Source organism: Castanea sativa, chromosome 1 (assembly GCF_040712315.1).
Source record: "Castanea sativa cultivar Marrone di Chiusa Pesio chromosome 1, ASM4071231v1".
In the NCBI taxonomy this organism is placed as follows: Eukaryota; Viridiplantae; Streptophyta; class Magnoliopsida; order Fagales; family Fagaceae; genus Castanea; species Castanea sativa.
The window spans coordinates 90,049,581-90,067,448 of NC_134013.1; the positions used below are offsets into that span (position 1 = coordinate 90,049,581).

The window sequence follows — 17,868 nt, forward strand, 5'->3', positions numbered from 1 at the left end:
AAATGTAGAGAGCTTCCAAAGAGAATTTTGAGAGAGAAACCCTAGAGAAAATCAAGATTGACTCATCCACAATCTTTATCATTTGATTCCCCAAATTCTTCAACTCTCACCCTCTCCATTGACATATTCTTGGGAGGTACATTTGCCAATTCCTTATCTCACCATACCCATATCAGTGAGGAGGTGTTTTGGTGCTTGGGAAGCAGTTCAAGATGACTAATTCATTTGGTTGATGCAATGGGCTTATTGCAGGATTCGGTAAGCTAGAGAAGACAAGGTTCGATGTAACCCTGTTGGAGCAAGAAGCTTGGAGAGCTTAGGTGCACTGGATAGATTAGGCTTGGAGGGTCATCTGCTATTCATGTATCCCAACTGCATTCTCTAGTGGGTTATTGACTGCTTGGAGGATGGTGGAGGGGTTTTTTGCCGAGTACAGTCCTAGCGTTTGGGGGTGATTGGATTTTAAAATTAAATTCATTGTTTTAAAATTTTAAAGGTAAATTGCAAAGTACAGTACTAGCGTTTGGGGGTGATTGGATTTTACACCCCAACGTTTCGGAACTGTGATTTTACACCATAAAGTTTGGTTCTGTTAGCAACATAACATGACAGTTAACAGCAAAAACTATGTGTGAATTTCATTCGATTGACCAAACTTCATTGCTCAAATTTTAATTATTAAAGTGTATTTAAAAAAAATTATGTGTGAATTTCACTTAGTATTTTTTTTTCTTCCTTTTTTCAATGGGTTATGGAAAGATTTGTCATTAAAAGTGATTTGGTACTTGATAATTTTACATTTTTATTCTAAATTTATCAATTCTTTTTACTAACTATTGTTAAACTTTTGTATAATAATTTTTATAAAAATTTAGAATAATTCATTACTGATATAAACTTGTCATTGTTGGTTATCATGCCATATCGTAGTCAACCTATATTAAAACAACCTTTTGTGTTAAAAAATTCCATATAAATTAATAAATTTTTAATGTAGATTTAACGTTATCCAGATAGCAACCTTCTTGAAATGTTTAATAAGAAAATCCAACATGCGTCTATATATATTGTGGGGTACTAGATTTTCGAGTAAGGTAATTACGTCACATGTCATAGCATGGCTGAGAAGGCCAAGCAATTACTGTGCTGAGGAGTCTACGTCTTCGGATTCTATGATCACGTAATCAATACGTCATAAAAAGAGGCCTTACAGTACATAAAGAGCTTTGGAAAGGGGACCAGCACTGACGTAATTGAAGTGTTGGTGGCTACCACCACATTTAATGCATCTCACCAAACCTCCTGACCGCATTTATGTGGAGAAAACCCTTGAACAGTGCTACCTTGGTTGTCGTATCTCACAGGGGTTCAAGGAATGTGCCTGATGGGACTAGCACTTGAGTGGTGGCCTGTGTGATCAACAAATGGAAGACCAGGATTATCTAAAAGATGATATATAAGATAGAATGCTCCCCCCCCCCCCCCCGGCGGAGAGAGGGATCAGAGAAATAGCAAAGAAAAACACTGTAGCACAAAGAATTGAAACTGTAAACAAATCTCATAGGGATATTTCCAAGAACAAACCTCCTCGGACTTAGCCGAGGAGAATGATCCTTCTCAATACTGTGATTGTCTTCTGTTTTTCCTTGTCTCATTGTTATTCTTGGCCCATGGTAAGCGCTATTTCACCCATAAAAGCCTAGTCTTGGAGCCCACTCTCTAACAAATTCATTGCGTTGAGCTATTTGGGCCTAGGTCCTTCAGTCGTTTGGACTTTGGAGTCAAATCCAGTCCTTAAATATATTATGTCGAGGCCTTCCAAAAAGAAAAAAGAAATTAGCAAAGATTTATATTCAATGTATTACCAAGGTTTTTAAATCATAATCGATTTAGTAATTAATTGTGATTATAGTATGAATATATATATATGGTAAATTTTTATAACATGGTAAAATTAAGTAAAGAAAAAACATTTAAACATCCTTAAAATATATTTTTACAAATTTTTGATATGTCAAGTAAAAGATAATAAGAAAAATAACATGGTGCTAAATAAATTTTATATCATACCCAGGGACAAACCTAAGATTTTAAACTAGCAAGGGTCGAAATATTAAAAAAAAATCCAAATAAGCATCCATAAAGTATTAAAAAAATTATAAATATTTAGAATTGTTGTTTCTAAATACATTATTTACCAATAAAGACAAACAAAAACAAAATAATGTCTTTTTTTAACACTAGGTTGTCTAGGATTATTGTTGTTGTTGTTGAAGTTAGAGCATTCATATTGATGGTGCTAAAGGTGTTAGTTTTTGGCACATCAAAAAGTTACTTTATTTATTTTACCACCTCACTTTACAATACACCCAATATCAAATTTTTATTTTTATTTTTATAACTTCATTTAAAATAATATAAACAATTCATTGAAATAATAAAGGAATCGAGATAATTTGAGTTTTTTAATTGAAGGAAGAGATATAATCTTAATAAAATATTGTATTTCATTTTTAACAACTTGCTATAGTCAACTGGTATTTTTACTAATTTACTATAGTTGCAAAAAATTTAGCTTTAGCTTCTCCAATAACACATAATTTTTTGGTTCTTTGGTAGTAAAATAAGTTTTCTTTTTGCTAAAATATAATCACCATTATGAATATTTTTATTATTTTTTGTTAAATTTTTTGGTTAGATAGTTGCTATTTGAGTAAAGTTAGTTAGACTTATGAAGAGTGGCCTAAGGTTTTGGAAGGGCCGAACTACAAAATGAAAAATATTATAACTAAAAAATATTTTATTTTTTGGGACCCAGGGGAGCCGGGCCCCTTGGGCCCCACCTGGGTCTGTCCCTGATCATACCCCATGAATCACACCCTTCTTTTCTTTTCTTATATCCCTCACCCCTTCGTTTTACTTCAAGACTTCAAACATCACAGCGCATGTGGGTATATGATTACCACAATACCACATTAATAAACTGAGTTGGTTTCTTTTACTTTGTTTTTGGCAAAAATACTTCCTTTTTTTTTTTTTTTTTTTTGTGTGGAGATAAGACGATCAGCAGAAATACATTTTGATACCTCTTAATTTGTGTTTGCGGTCTAGTCCCCAAGTTCAAAATGGTCAATTTACACCATTGATTATGAGTGTAGACCCAATACATACACACTATTGTTGATGAAAATTCCTCCAATATGATAGTGAAAAAACAAAATAATTACTCTTATATACAGACAACGGCGATAACAAAATTGTTTGAACCTCCAACCCCCTTACCAAATAGGAATTTTTGAAGAGTGTTATTTTTTGGAACTTCAAAGATTTAACTTTGTCTTAAAAACTCGTTTAAAAAATTGTCTCCTTCCATTTGTTTTGACATTAAAATTTTCTAAAATATATCACTGTTCAAAAAGGTTTTTCTTGAAAATATCTCATTCTCTTATGTTTAATAGCAACTTTTATCTCAAAAAAAAAAAAAATAGTAATTTTAAAATGAGTTGGAAACTATTTTTTTACTTTACTTATTCAGCTCAGGGTAAAATAGAGTCGTTTTTTTAGAAAATTTTATAGAAAAATAACTTTATCTCATGTCAAACTATATAAGGAAAGTCAAGAAATAATTTTATTTTAAACTATTTTTCCTGATATTACTAAACATAGAAAAACGCAAAAAATTATCTTTAGATCAAGTTTTTCATTAAAACAAACAAAAATTAACAAAAAAGTTATAAATTCGCCTCCAAATTGGTTTGGAAGAATATCATCTATCATATTATGTGATAATTTATTAAACATCTACATCTTGTTGTAATTATCAAATTATAAAAAAAATTTATATATACTTTTAAATAAGTCATATAACTCATTAAATAGTCCATTAAGTAAAATCACACGGCGAAGATGTTTGATAATAAAAAAAAAACAAAAGAAAAAGAAACTAACACTTTTGATTTGTTGAATTGGTCAACTATAAGTCTGTAGGTGATCGTCTCATATAAAAAGTAATGAACAAAAAAGTCTTATATTTCAGTTTTTTTTTTTTTTTTTTTTGAGATAAAAGTCATTCATTTCAGTTAATAGTGAAATTTGGTGTGTTTCTAATTTAGGGGTTAAAAAAAGAATCCGGTCATAAAAAAAAAAACGCAAGGAATAAGAAAGACAGGAAAAAAAGGTAACCATAAAAGTCTGTCATTGTAAAAAAAACGGTCAAAACCTGACTCTTACATAAGTTTTTCAGACCAAGCAAACGCATCTGACTCAGATTCAACAACTATTCGTCAAACTCATTCTTTCTCTGCACAAACCAGTTCTTAGTTTCATCAATCTGACAATTAAACTTCTCAGGTTAGATATCGTATGGTTCATCCTCCAATTTGTTTTGCATTTATGATTTATGGGTGTTGCATTGGACAATGTTAAATCTTTGCTTGTCTTAAGTTTGTTGGATTAATCATTTGGTTTGACCCACTTCATTTTTCATGGTCTAATTGAAAATTGACGTGAAAATTCGACATGCATATATGTATGTATGTGTTAGTGTTTGTGGGTATTTGTGTGTCTGAAAGTATGCATTTTTGTACATGTGTGTGTCTATGGTGATTTGGTGAGTTGTCATGAAGTTTCTGTGATGCAAATTAATCAGATGAATTTTGCTGGGAAATGGGTTATGGAAAAAATCGACATGTATATATATATATATATATATATATATATATATATGTATGTATGTATGTTTGTGTTACCGTTTGTGGGTATTTGTGTGGCTGTAAATGTGCATTTTTGTTCATGTTTGTATGGTGATTGGTGAGTTGTCGTGAAGTTTCTGTGATGCAAAATAATCGGATGAAATTTTGTTTGGAAATGGTTTATGGATAATTTATGAAGTTAATGGGTTATTGGATAGTATATGATGCTTTTGTGTGTGTGTGTGTGTGTGTGTGTGTGTAGGTGATTGGTGAGTTTTGATCTGATGAATTTTGCTGTGAAATGGATTATGAATAGTATGTGAAGTTAATGGGTTATTGGATAATATATGATGGTTTTGTGGGTGTGTGACTGTAGGTGATTGGTGAGTAATGAAGTTTCTATGATGCAAAGTAATCAGATGAATTTTGCTATGAAATGGGTTATGATTCTTATGAATATGTAGCGTGTGTGTGAATGTGTGTGTGTGTGTGTGTGTGTGAGAGAGAGAGAGAGAGAGAGAGAGAGAGAGAGAGAGAGATCACGCTGTTATGAATTTTACAGAAGTTGGAAGTTTTGATGTAGTTGCGATATTATTTTGGTGAATTGAAGGCATAAAAAAGTTGTAACCACTACACAAAGCTCCCACTTTTGTGGGATCTGTGAAAGGTGATTGTAGGTTGCCTTACTTTCAACGTTAAAAAAAAAAAAAAATCTGTTTTAACACTTATTGTATTGATATATGCATTCATGGGAATGTGTTATTGAGCAATAGAATTGGAATTTATAACCTTTCACTCTTTGTTTAAATATGCTGCTAATGTGATTTCCAGTGCTGCGCATTCAGTATACTTAAATAATGTTGAGCATAACTTCAATTGAGCTCTGTTTATGATGGGAAATGCACTGTACAGAATCAAACTAGTTCACACGAATTATAATGATAGTTTTAAGTTTATAACTAGAGGCCATCCACAACTGTTCAGCCTATGAAATATTGTAGTAATTGATTTGGGAAAGAAATTATAATGCTATTTGTGGTTTATGAGACAATGGAGAAAGGAAAAGAGAATTGGAATTTTGTACACATGGGGTTAGAATATTTGTAAGATTTCTATGTTTATACCCTTGTCTTCTGACTTCTTGGTAACCAAATGGGCTTCAAAAGAATATGAACTGTGTGATGAATTATATAAAATGCAAATGGCCTGATGTGGTTGTTCTTTGTTTAATACAGGAAAGATGTTTGAGGGGAAGGTGTTGGGAAATGGTCTCGTTGAAGAAGAGAGGGAACTTTCTAAGTCTTCAACTAATAAGGTACTTGGTTATATACTGGGACAGCTTCTCCCTTTTACTTTCTAAGGACTGCAATGGAACTTTCTCTATATGTTTGAAAGGTTTAAATGGTGTATACTGTTCTTGAAAAGGTGAAGTGATTTCTGTTTACAGTTGTCAAGCTTTTTGATTAGCTTTTCTGCCTACTTTCTAAACTGCTGCAACATTTAGATGTGTTGCACTCAGTGGTAGAAATTCCTTTCTTGTCTTTCTGCGTTTGGTTGTAAGCTAATGAGTATAGCTTATTCTATATTAGTAATGATGCTAGTTATGTTTATAGAGAGAGAAAACAGCAAACCTTAGGTATTTTTTCTGTCATTTTGATTATTTATTACTTATTTAACTTTATTATCTGCTATCTATAATTCTGTAAGTTTTCAGAACAAATGAGTATAGAATTACTCCTAGGCATGAATACTGTTAAGTAAACAACACTGAAATGTACAGGTGTTAGCACATACTTTTGTTAACTTAACATAAAATTTTAACTACATTACAAGAGGCCAGATAATCAATCCCATCTTTTTTGTTGGCAGAGATATGGTTTATCCCATACTTGGCCGATTGTTGAATGATTTTTTTGCATACAATGCTTATATTTACCTTTTCTTTTGATTGGTAAATTACACATGCACCTAATGGGTCTTGAAGTTGAGGTAGAGCTCATTGTCTTTGTATTTACTTTTTGCTGCTCCTCTATCTTTTCATCTCCACCTCTCTCTCTCTCTCTCTCTCTAGTTTTGGAGGGGGGGGGGGGATGCTATAAATCATCTTCACATCATTGGAAACAACTACATCAACCCTGAAATTTAGGCTTTTTAAATATGTGAGTAGTAAGTCATGGCTAAATCAAGTGCTTGGGCATCTACTCCATTGAATGAAGTGACGGGCCATTAGAAATAGCAGAAGTAGATACAAGTACAAAAGTGTATTTTACTTGGATTTTTCTGTGCAGTTTACCATCTCTATCCTTAGTCAGCTTCATAGGGTTCTGGTTTGTCATATGCAATTTTATCCAGAAAAGTTCAGCATTTTAGACATCAAAGATGTTTGTTGTCTCTGAAAGAGTTGCAAAGGTTCTCTTTAAATCTGTTTAAAACATACTATGGAGGTTTTATTTATTTAGAAATCTTTCACAAGTCACCCTGCAAAGGTTTTTTTATAAGAATTATAGTCTCCAAGCTGCAAATCCTTCTGGGGGATCATAGGTCTGTTCCAATTAATTCAGCTGCAAAATTAACTGCTATGGGTTATGTTCTAGAGACGTATGTAAAGACATTGTTGCAACAGGTAATGCGTTTATGGATGTAATTGGCATGATAGGTGAGCTTTGCCATCAAGTTATCATTTTCTAAGTTGATCTCTGAAATTGTTTTAGCACAATCGTTGATGCAGTAGATGACACCACAGTTTTGAAACCCAGAGCATTCAAAGAACTGAAAAAGGTAGAGGTTCAAGGTTTTTGAGGTCGGATTGAGGTTCAACCGAGGTCAAACCATGACAAAATAAAAATAATTAATTCAGTTACATAATATAAATGTAATAGTTTGTGACATAAAGACACATCGAGTTCCCACAGGTGCATTTTATCAAATTTTTTCCAAAACACACTCCCCTAAACTGGTTGAAAAAACCGGCTTCACCTCCAGTTTCTGGTGAACCCAGTCGAACTGGCTGGTCCAGTTATGAAAACTATGGATGACACAACTACTTTTAAGATTACAGAAAGTATTCAAGTATTCTTTTTCAATATTTTGTGATATGACTCTAACTGGCGATTGTTTTAAGCTTGATGTTTCAAACCCTTAATTGCTTGTCTAATATTTTTTTCTTTTGTTTGTCTAAGGTTGACCCTGGTAAGCCTGCATTACTGACCTGGCAGCGAAAGTTAAACAGTGAGGGAAGTGTCCTTTCTGAGTTCACCCTAAGTTTGAAAGAGATAGTTCAGTTGGTATGCTTACAGATTTAGATTTAATACCTTTTCTCTTTGGACCCTTAAAATCCTTTGCTTCCCTTATTTTATATAATCAAGCGCATAAATGTGTTAATTTTTTTTTTGAAAGGCCTAAGGACATATACACACACAAACACATACATGCAGATCTGTACATACCATACACACGCACACATATCTGTTGTGTATGTATGTGCTTATGCTTTCCTTCACAGATATTTTTAATTTGCTTATATTTCTGCATCCTTACCATGGTCTTGCTGATGCATCAGAATCACATGACAAATTCACAAACATTAGGACCTTAGCCCCTTTATTATGGTTTCATGGGTGTCAACTATATTGTTTGTTATATTTGGTAGGCTCCAATAGGATTTCGGCTGTGGCGCCATGTCCGAGAAGAGGCTGCTAAAGGAAATGTAACTTTCTTTCTTTTTACCTATCCAGCTTGTATTGGTGCATTGGTTATGGTAAGGGATCCTTGAGCATCTTTCTGTTCTCTTTGCAGGGGTCTGCTTTCAATCCATTTGCTAGACGCCTTGTAACATCATGTCATGGTATTCCCTTAGGTGGTATAGGGTATGTGTTCAATCTTAATCACTCATGATAGATGTTTATTACTATATAATGTAACATAAAAGCCATACATATTATACATTCTTTAATGCGTATACTAGACATTTGTGTTTCTAGTAGAAGATATTTATTATTGAACATTATATAACTTTATGTGAAGAAAATGCCAATGAGCTCTAGCTCAAATGACACCTTCTCCCCTTGTAAAAGTAGGTTTGAGGGTGAGGTTATGGGTATAAGAGCCACCAGGTGCATTTGTAGTTGACCGATTAAAAAGCAGTTTATGTGAAAAAAAATGTGAAGCTGAGAATATTTCCTCACATTGTTTGGCATTATCTTTACTAATTATAACCAGCTGAAAACTTTTGGATCTTACCCAAATTATTGTATATTGCTTCTTTTTAGTGAGTTTTAGAACATAATCATCTCTTGTAAAAATATAATGTTCAGCTCAGGAAGCATAGGAAGGAGTTACAGAGGTGAGTTTCAGCGCTGGCAACTATTCCCTAGAATATGTGAAGAGAAACCAGTTTTAGCAAATCAATTTTCGGTAAGTTCAATGAATATATTTTTCAAGTATTTTTTTCATTGATATGTTGAAGGAGATATTATAAATATTCTTTTATATAGGGCTATGTTTTTTCTAGTGTTAGAGACCTTGTGTAGCTGTCAAAATGCAAGGCTGTATCTGTCTTCCCAATTTAACTAAAGGGGTGATATGTTGAGGCATTCCCTGGCCCTATCTGGTCCATTTATCCTAAAACAGCTATTATCATAATGCTTTTGAGGACAGATTCAACTGTTTTAATCTGTTTTTGAACTTTTAAGAAATAGGTTTAAAGTTTTACTTTGTTCAAAGAAGAGTGATTTATGCAGCAGTGAGAAAGAGTAAGTTGATTTAAGTTGAGGGAACAAAAAGAGATGGAGGAAAACAAAAAATAACATTAATAGAAGTAGTAAAATAGGACATGTAAATCAAGGAAGTAACAAAGAGTATGACACCGGATAGAATAGAATGGCAATAAAGAGTTCTTGTGGTCAATCTTTACTAGTTTGTTGAAGGTCCATAGGACCATAGGTGATACCGAAATTTTGGAACCAAGGCTTGATTGTTGTCAAAACAAAGAAATTAAAGGAGACTTTTAACACATATCTTTTTTTATGGATCTTTGGTTTGGTATTTAGTTCTGATATCATCTTTAAATAAAATGCACGTGGCTGATTTGGTCCTAGTTTACACGTTTTACAAAGAAATATGAAGGATGATGTCATCCATGGCTATGAGAAATTTATACAATATACAGGATATGTGACCCTAGATGGTGGGAAATGGTCAAAGACTTTCATTGGTTGATCAGAAAATGTTGGGATGAGTCTTTGATGAAAAGTTCGTTGAAGCACTTAATGTTACTTAGATAAATATTTGCTTCTATTTTTTATAGTTGATCTTTCATTGGATGGAAATAAAATGAAGAACAGAACATCTGTTATCTTTAGTATCTTTTCATTGGTTATTATCAAGTTTCTGCAAAATTTGGAATACAAATACTTGTGCAGGTTTTTGTTAAGCGCTCGAGTGGTGAAAAATATTCCACAGTGTTGTGCCCAGGGAGCCCAGAGGTGCTTAAGTAAGCAACTATTAGCTGCACTGTTAATTTGAATGCTTCAGAAATTCTCGAGAGCCCCATTTCATTTGTGTTTGAACTTACTGAATACTATGTCTTCGACAGAGAAACTGATGTTTCAGGGATTGGATCTTGGGACTGGAATCTGAATGGAGGCAACTCTACGTATCATGCTTTATTCCCAAGGTCATGGACTGTATATGAGGGTAATCATTAAGTGGTATACTTCTCAGTCTACAATGATCTTTATCATGGATAATTTGTCTCATGCATTGGTCACCCGGTTCTTTTTAAATCCAGGAGAACCTGATCCAGAACTTAAAATGGTTTGTCGTCAAATTTCACCTGTTATCCCCCATAATTACAAGGAGAGCAGCTTCCCTGTATCAGTTTTTACTTTCACGGTAGGAAAGGATCTATTAGATACATGGTTGTCTATATCAGATATATAGTTAGCCTCAGTATTGAGTTGTGGTTTTAATTTTCTTCAGCTGGACAATTCTGGAAAGACTGCTGCAGATGTTACCTTGCTTTTCACATGGGCAGTATGTCTCCTTTTCATGTGTTCATCACTTTCAAATTTATGTCCTTTGGTTCCATACTTATGTTAGTTGTATTTCTTTAAAGCTTTTTCCTTCTTGGAGTTACCGAGTATATTTTATATAGATTCCTGTAAAGAATCTGATGTGCCGGAAGTCATTAAAACTAATGCAAAATCTTCTTGTCAATTCCATTTTAGAATTCTGTTGGGGGGCTTTCTGAATTTTCTGGTCAGCACTTCAATTCAAAAATAATGTAAGAAATTTGGCATTTGCATGACTTCTTCTTTATATATCTTACCTTTTCTTTTATTTTTTTTTCGAAATTATAGTTAGATACATATGAGTGCGTGTTTGTTTGTGAAGGATTAGATACTTGTGCCAGCATACGTGTGTGTGAAGATTGCTTATCTATTTTATAGCATGCCTATTGTTTATGCTAACCCATAAGATTATTTATTCTTCTAGGATGAAGGATGGTGTGCATGGTGTACTTCTACATCACAAGTATGCTCTTTTCAAATCTTCCCTTTGTTTGATCAGTTCAATCATTATATGGTATATTTTCTGATACTCTCAATGCAATACCCCTCACATGCCACTACAGGACTGCAAATGAACAACCACCTGTGACTTTTGCAATTGCAGCAGAGGAGACTGATGGTGTTCATGTCTCTGAGTGCCCTTACTTTGTGATATCCGGTAACTCTCAGGGTATCACTGCAAAAGACATGTGGCAGGAAATCAAGGAGGTTGGTAGACTTCCCATATTTGACATGCACATTTCATTAGAAAGGTTTTGGTGGGTGTAGTCAGTTGTCCGTAGGGTTTACAGGCTAGAGACAAGTCTATAGGGCTCTTCTTTAGAAATTTTCCCTTCCTTACCAAAATAAAAAATAAAATAAAAGACATCTCATCAATTTCCTACATTTGCACATTTGTGCTAGGCTTTTAAGTTTTAATCCTACTGTGTATTCACAACTCAAGAATTATTTTGGTTTCAGCAGATTGTAACCTGATTAATTAATATTGCCTGGCTTTTTCTTGGTGACAGATTGGTTGTCTTATCTTTTCTTCCTTTACCTGAACCAATCATCTTATTTTCACCTTTTTATCTAAGATTATCATGAGCTTGAAGAAGAATAACATATCTTGATGATTTTGGTTGAGGAAAGTGTGGGAATCAAGTGGGATTTGACTTTCTTTGAGGTAGCCAGCCTCCAAAGAAGAAGAAAGGGGATTAGGTAGAGAGCCTAGAGAGAAAATAGAGGAATTTGTATCAATGTTCAATATAAGACCGATTACTTGGCTCCTAGTATTTATACTAGGGATCTTACACAGCAAGTATCAAGTAAAAAGCTCAAGATTGTCCTTTTAACCAACTACTGAACAACTACTTTGTAACTATTTAACTATCGTGGCTTTTGTCTTGCTCTTTGGTCATATCCACACGTGTCCTTAATTGGGTTGGACTAGACCTGTTGCACTTGGTTTGGATAAATTACAATTTCAGTCAAATCTGACAATTGGGTTTGTAGATCAGAAACTATAAGATTTGGCATTATGCCTTAAGAATATGAAACTGTTACTGTCTAAGTGAGATTTGATAAACAACATTGATCTCAAAGTCTTAAGTTGGGTATAGGTGATATAATCATTTAACAATTATTTTAAAAGGAATTTTCTTTGTGTTTTCACCTTTGGTAGTTTTGCCTCTCCCGTCCCACTGTCGAAGGGACATCTTCAGTCTTAAGGATTTTTTTTTTTTTTCTTTTGTTGTCGTTGTTGTTGTTGTTTTTTTTTTGGGGGGGGGGGGGGGGGAGGTTGTTCGGGTACATGGTGATGTTTATATTTTGATGCTGGGAGCACAACCAAAATTATTTTCTATTTAAATTTTGTTTGAAATCTCAGATTTAATTTTTTGAATTTTGAATTTCATATTTTTCTAGAGTTTTACTATTGAATTTTGAATTTAATGTTGTTCATGATTTTATGGAATGTAACTGAGGCTTGATGTACTCCTTGATGCCTATTAAAGAGAGGCTCCAAGAATGGCTTGAAGCATTGGAATTTGAAATAATTTTTTTTTTCATTTGAGATGTTTCTCTAAGTTTGGTGGTGATTGCAAGCAACATAGGTGCTGAAGTTAGGCAGATTCTAGGTAGTGAATAGTACAATTTGTCATGTTTTTTTTTTTTTTTTTCTTTTCCCTTATCTCTATTTTTCAACCTAGCCATCTGGCATCAAATTTACTCAAAGGAATCTGACCTATCTTTATTTCTCTTCTGTTATGCATAAAAAGAAAAAGCTTTATCTTCATTTCTCACATAACTTGATATGCATATTTCTTTCTAACAGTATGGATCCTTTGACCGCCTTAGTTCCACTGAAACATCAGTGCCTTCAGAACCAGGATCATCTATTGGGGCAGCCATTGCCGCTTCTCTTACAATTCCACCAAATGCAGTACGTTCTGTAACATTTTCATTGGCATGGGACTGCCCTGAAGTAAACTTTTCGAGTGGAAAAACTTATTACAGGTGGCTAGCCAAAATTTTGTTTGAGAAATATCACATTTCAAAAAGTTATCTATATGTTGAAAATTTGTATCAACAGGCGTTACACTAAATTCTATGGTACCCATGGGGATGCTGCTGCAAAGATTGCACATTATGCTATTCTTGGTAATGTTCCAGTGTGTGTGTTGTACATTGATGATTTGTTTCAACTCTAGGATTTTAAAGTTTTACTCCATGTTTGAAAGCAAGAATATAAACTATAGTTCAACTTATATGTAATAAAGTTGGCCATAATGCCCGTACATTCATAAGATTTTTGATTGATAGGGAGTTCTAATACACAAAATAAATTGTTTTTATTTTGAAGAAATTGTTACTTCAATGCCCTTATTTTTGTTTTATTCTTTCTGAATATAGAGAATGGCCATTGGGAGTCCCAGATAGATGCATGGCAAAGACCTATTCTTGAGGACAAGAGGTTTCCTGAATGGTGAGTTTTGACGTGTTATTTGTTGTGCATGTATAATCAGGTTCTAACTTATTCTGATGGTTTTCTACAGGTACCCTATTACTCTCTTCAATGAGCTCTATTATCTTAATTCAGGGGGGACAATTTGGACAGGTATTGTGGAGCTTGTCTTTATGTTTTAGGACAGCATTGTGTGCACATCCTGTTTACATGAGGCTTCTTCTCTATTCTAATAAAGCGTAGCCAACACCAAAGTTTTGGGACTAAGACTTGGGTGGTGTTTTATCAAAAACTTTTTTGTGATTGTTGACTCAAGTAAGTAACCACGAGTTAGTTTTTATTTTTGCAGATGGATCACCGCCGGTTCATAATTTAGCAAGCATTGTACAAAGGAAGTTTTCCCTTGATAGTTCCAGGCCAGGTTTGAAAGACATAATCGATGTACCCCATCAAAATGATACCGCTGGTAATATTCTTGAAAGGATGACTTCAGTACTTGATCAAATCCACACCACAACTTCATCAAACTCTGCATTTGGGCCAAATCTTCTTCAGAAAGGAGAAGAAAACATTGGGCAATTCCTTTATTTTGAAGGGATTGAATATCACATGTGGAATACTTACGATGTCCATTTCTACTCATCTTTTTCATTAGTCATGCTTTTTCCAAAACTTGAACTTAGCATCCAAAGAGACTTTGCAGCGGCAGTAATGATGCATGATCCCAGTAAGATGAAACTTTTACATGATGGAGGGTGGGTTGGTAGAAAGGTGCTTGGAGCTGTTCCTCATGATATTGGAATGAATGACCCATGGTTTGAAGTAAATGCTTATAGCCTTTATAACACTGACAGGTGGAAAGACTTGAATCCAAAATTTGTCCTCCAAATTTATAGGGATGTGGTTGCCACAGGTGATAAGAATTTTGCACAAGCTGTTTGGCCCTCTGTTTATGTTGCAATGGCTTATATGGAACAATTTGACAAGGATGGAGATGGGATGATTGAGAACGAAGGCTTCCCTGATCAAACTTATGATACATGGTCTGTCTCTGGTGTGAGTGCATACAGTGGAGGGTTGTGGGTGGCAGCCTTGCAGGCTGCATCTGCCATGGCACGTGAAGTAGGTGATAAGGCATCTGAGGATTACTTTTGGTTTAAGTTTCAGAAGGCAAAAGCTGTATATGATAAATTATGGAATGGTTCTTACTTCAATTATGACAGCAGTGGCAGAAGTTCAAGTTCCTCCATTCAAGCTGACCAATTAGCTGGACAATGGTATGTTGTGACTGAAGCAATTTTCTAGATATTTTTTTTTTAATATCATATTCTTTAAGAACATTAAGAATGGTTCTTTCAATTTATGCTTGCATACGCGTGTGCGTGTGCATGTGTGTGCATGTGTACGCGTGTGCTTGCTTATCCAATTTTTGCTTTTAAAATCAGGATAAAATCCTCTGATTTTTCTTATCCAAGGCCAGGGAAATATCTTTAGCATGTGTACCAAATGGTTTCTAGAATACATTACACTTACAATAGTCTCCATGTGGGACAATTTCTGGATTTTATATAGTTTGTTCATAGCCAGTCCTAAGCCCAGAAAAGGAGGGGGGGGGGGTTGTAGGCTGACAGATAGCATAAAATTTAGTCACTTTATTATGATTAGAACCCTTACAGACACAAGTTGGGGTATTCTCTACTAGCAGCCAACTCCAAAATTTTGGGACTATGGATTTATTGCTGTATTGTGTAAAAAATAATTTTTGTATTTTAAAAAAAAAAATGTGGGAGAACTAAAGTGTCCATACTCTTGACCTTAAAATGGTCTTTTTTTTTTTTTTTTTTTCCTGTACTGTGTCATGCATGGTTATTTTATTTCTTTCAGTAACAATGGTGGTGGATTAGAGGTTTCTGCCTATTAACTCTGTAGGTATGCTAGAGCATGCGGTCTTTTACCAATTGTTGACGAAGACAAGGCCAAAAGTGCACTAGAAAAGGTCTTTAATTACAATGTCTCAAAGTTGAAGAATGGAAGGTGGGGAGCTGTCAATGGAATGTTACCTGATGGAAATGTTGACATGTCTTGCATGCAATCAAGAGAAATATGGCCTGGAGTCACATATGCTGTTGCTGCAACAATGATCCATGAAGATATGATTGATATGGCATTTCAGACTGCAATTGGAGTCTACGAAGCTGCATGGTCTAAAGAAGGACTTGGGTGAGTTAGCTCTTCTCTTGCCTTTTCTTCTAGAATTAGTTTGTTTTATTAACTCAAGCAGCTCAAGATTAATAACCAAAAGCTATTATGCTGTTTGTTTCGTTTCGAACAGAAGTGAACTTTGCTCGTTTCGTTTTCCTTGTTTTTGATAAGGATGCTTGGTTAATCCTATATTCCTATTACTTCTCCCCCTCTATATATATATATATATAATTGTCAATCTTGTACAAATTTTCTTGCAAATCTATGTCGTTAACTGTTAGTAGATTCAATAGTTTGCCTAAATCAAATTGATATTGTCTTTGACTTTGTGGCCTGATAAAATCATATCACTTATGCAACTTTATATAACTATATCTTTATTTACAAGAGCCAAAAGCGTGAGGATATTTTCATCAAAAAAGAAAGGATGTGGATGTAGCATGCTATTAGCTTATTTTCTTGATAATATTTCTTTTGGCTTAGAGTTTCATTTTGAACCATTCGCAGTAATAATTTTAATCCTATTATTCAAAACTAAAGCCCATATGATCTTTTTGACATAAATCGTGCTCTGTGCTGTCACCTTGAGGTCATGACATCTTATGCAGCAAGATATAGGCAAAAGTATAGAAGGGAAAAATTAAAGGAAAGAAAAAAAGAAAACCTAAATGGTTGCTTGCACTTCACATCTTTGTTTATTAGAACCATATATATTTTTTACTTGCTCAAACCATTAGTTCTTTTCTTGATTCTGAAATACAACACAAAACTGGATATTCATGATGTCATTCAAGACATTTTTTGCCCAGTTTATTCTTGGAAGAGTTTTTTAGTTAACTGTTGGTTAATTCATTTAGGTGATACCTAAATTTCCTTCTTTTAGATTATTAACAAGTTACCATTTTGTGCACAGTTATTCTTTTCAAACTCCGGAAGCTTGGAACAGCAAGGACCAATACAGATCTATATCTTACATGCGCCCTTTGGCCATATGGGCTATGCAGTGGGCACTAACGAGACCAAACCTTCTTGAGGCAGAGGTGAGACAAGAAGTGAAGGAAGATTCTATGTTTGTGCACCATTATGGGTTCTCAAAAGTTGCTCGCCTTTTAAAGTTGCCTGAAGAGGGAAAGTCTAGAAGTCTTGTTCAGGCTTTATATGAGTTCGCCTTGACTAGGGTTGGGATTTAAGTCAGGTTTCCACAACTATCCAGAGGCCTGTAAATCATTCTATTTGATTGTTGTATATACTATATAGCACCCTGAATCTTAGTTGAGACAGGTATTTGATGTACTAGTAATGGGCCCGCGCAATGTGTAGATCATTTTTTAAGTTGCTATCTGAGAAGATTATATAAAATATTCAAAATATTTCAATTCAAAATATTTTAAAGTAATAACATGAAGTAGTGTTGCGATAATATGATGAGGTTTATTTTAAATTAATGATGTAATACAAAATTAAGGGGGTGGAGAATTTGGACTATAGAGTAAATGTCAAATAAATTAGAAATTAGTTATTATGTTGTGTAACTAATAAGGTTTTTTTTTTTTTTTTTGGATGGGGGTGTAACTAATAAGTTTGATTGTTTGTTTAATCATAGTTTTTATTCCTTCAATGCATTGGAGTTATTATTAATTTTTGTAATATCATTGTTAATTTTGTTGTATGATGTCACATTTATGATATTAAAGTATGATAATGATAGGTTAAACACTTTGTAAATATAATAATATTCTATTAAAAGAATTTTATTGTAATCCAAATTATGTAAAGAGTGGTGAGGTGGAAAGTTAAATGAAAAATTACTTTAACAAAACGCCACATGGCAGAATTGTATAATATTCCATATGAGGTCTTTGCTTTTTTATATAACATTTAAAAATATATATAATACGTGTGTGTGCGCGCATGCACACGAGCGCTTAGTGCACACTTATAAATGATTAATATGTGTATT

At 33.9% G+C, this 17,868-nt stretch overlaps 1 protein-coding gene across 2 annotated transcripts; it reads left to right on the forward strand.

Annotated features, from left to right (window-relative positions):
- The first annotated feature begins 4,186 nt into the window (after nucleotides 1–4,186).
- LOC142619747 (uncharacterized) lies at nucleotides 4,187–17,328 on the forward strand. 2 transcript variants are annotated; one of them, XM_075793007.1, is made up of 20 exons: nucleotides 4,187–4,350; nucleotides 5,927–6,006; nucleotides 7,871–7,975; nucleotides 8,341–8,397; nucleotides 8,487–8,557; nucleotides 9,005–9,104; nucleotides 10,112–10,182; nucleotides 10,285–10,385; nucleotides 10,480–10,583; nucleotides 10,671–10,724; nucleotides 10,919–10,974; nucleotides 11,187–11,225; nucleotides 11,326–11,470; nucleotides 13,077–13,258; nucleotides 13,335–13,402; nucleotides 13,655–13,727; nucleotides 13,798–13,859; nucleotides 14,056–14,983; nucleotides 15,636–15,926; nucleotides 16,822–17,328. In XM_075793007.1, the coding sequence occupies exons 2-20, from the start codon at nucleotides 5,932–5,934 to the stop codon at nucleotides 17,096–17,098; spliced, it is 2,859 nt and encodes a 952-aa protein (XP_075649122.1). In that variant the 5' UTR covers nucleotides 4,187–4,350; nucleotides 5,927–5,931; the 3' UTR covers nucleotides 17,099–17,328. The 2 variants fall into 2 exon arrangements, with proteins under 2 accessions (XP_075649122.1, XP_075649131.1); XM_075793016.1 differs by lacking the exons at nucleotides 4,187–4,350; nucleotides 5,927–6,006; nucleotides 7,871–7,975; ... (2 more) ...; nucleotides 9,005–9,104; nucleotides 10,112–10,182 and having other exon boundaries at nucleotides 10,285–10,399.
- Nucleotides 17,329–17,868: the final 540 nt, after the last annotated feature.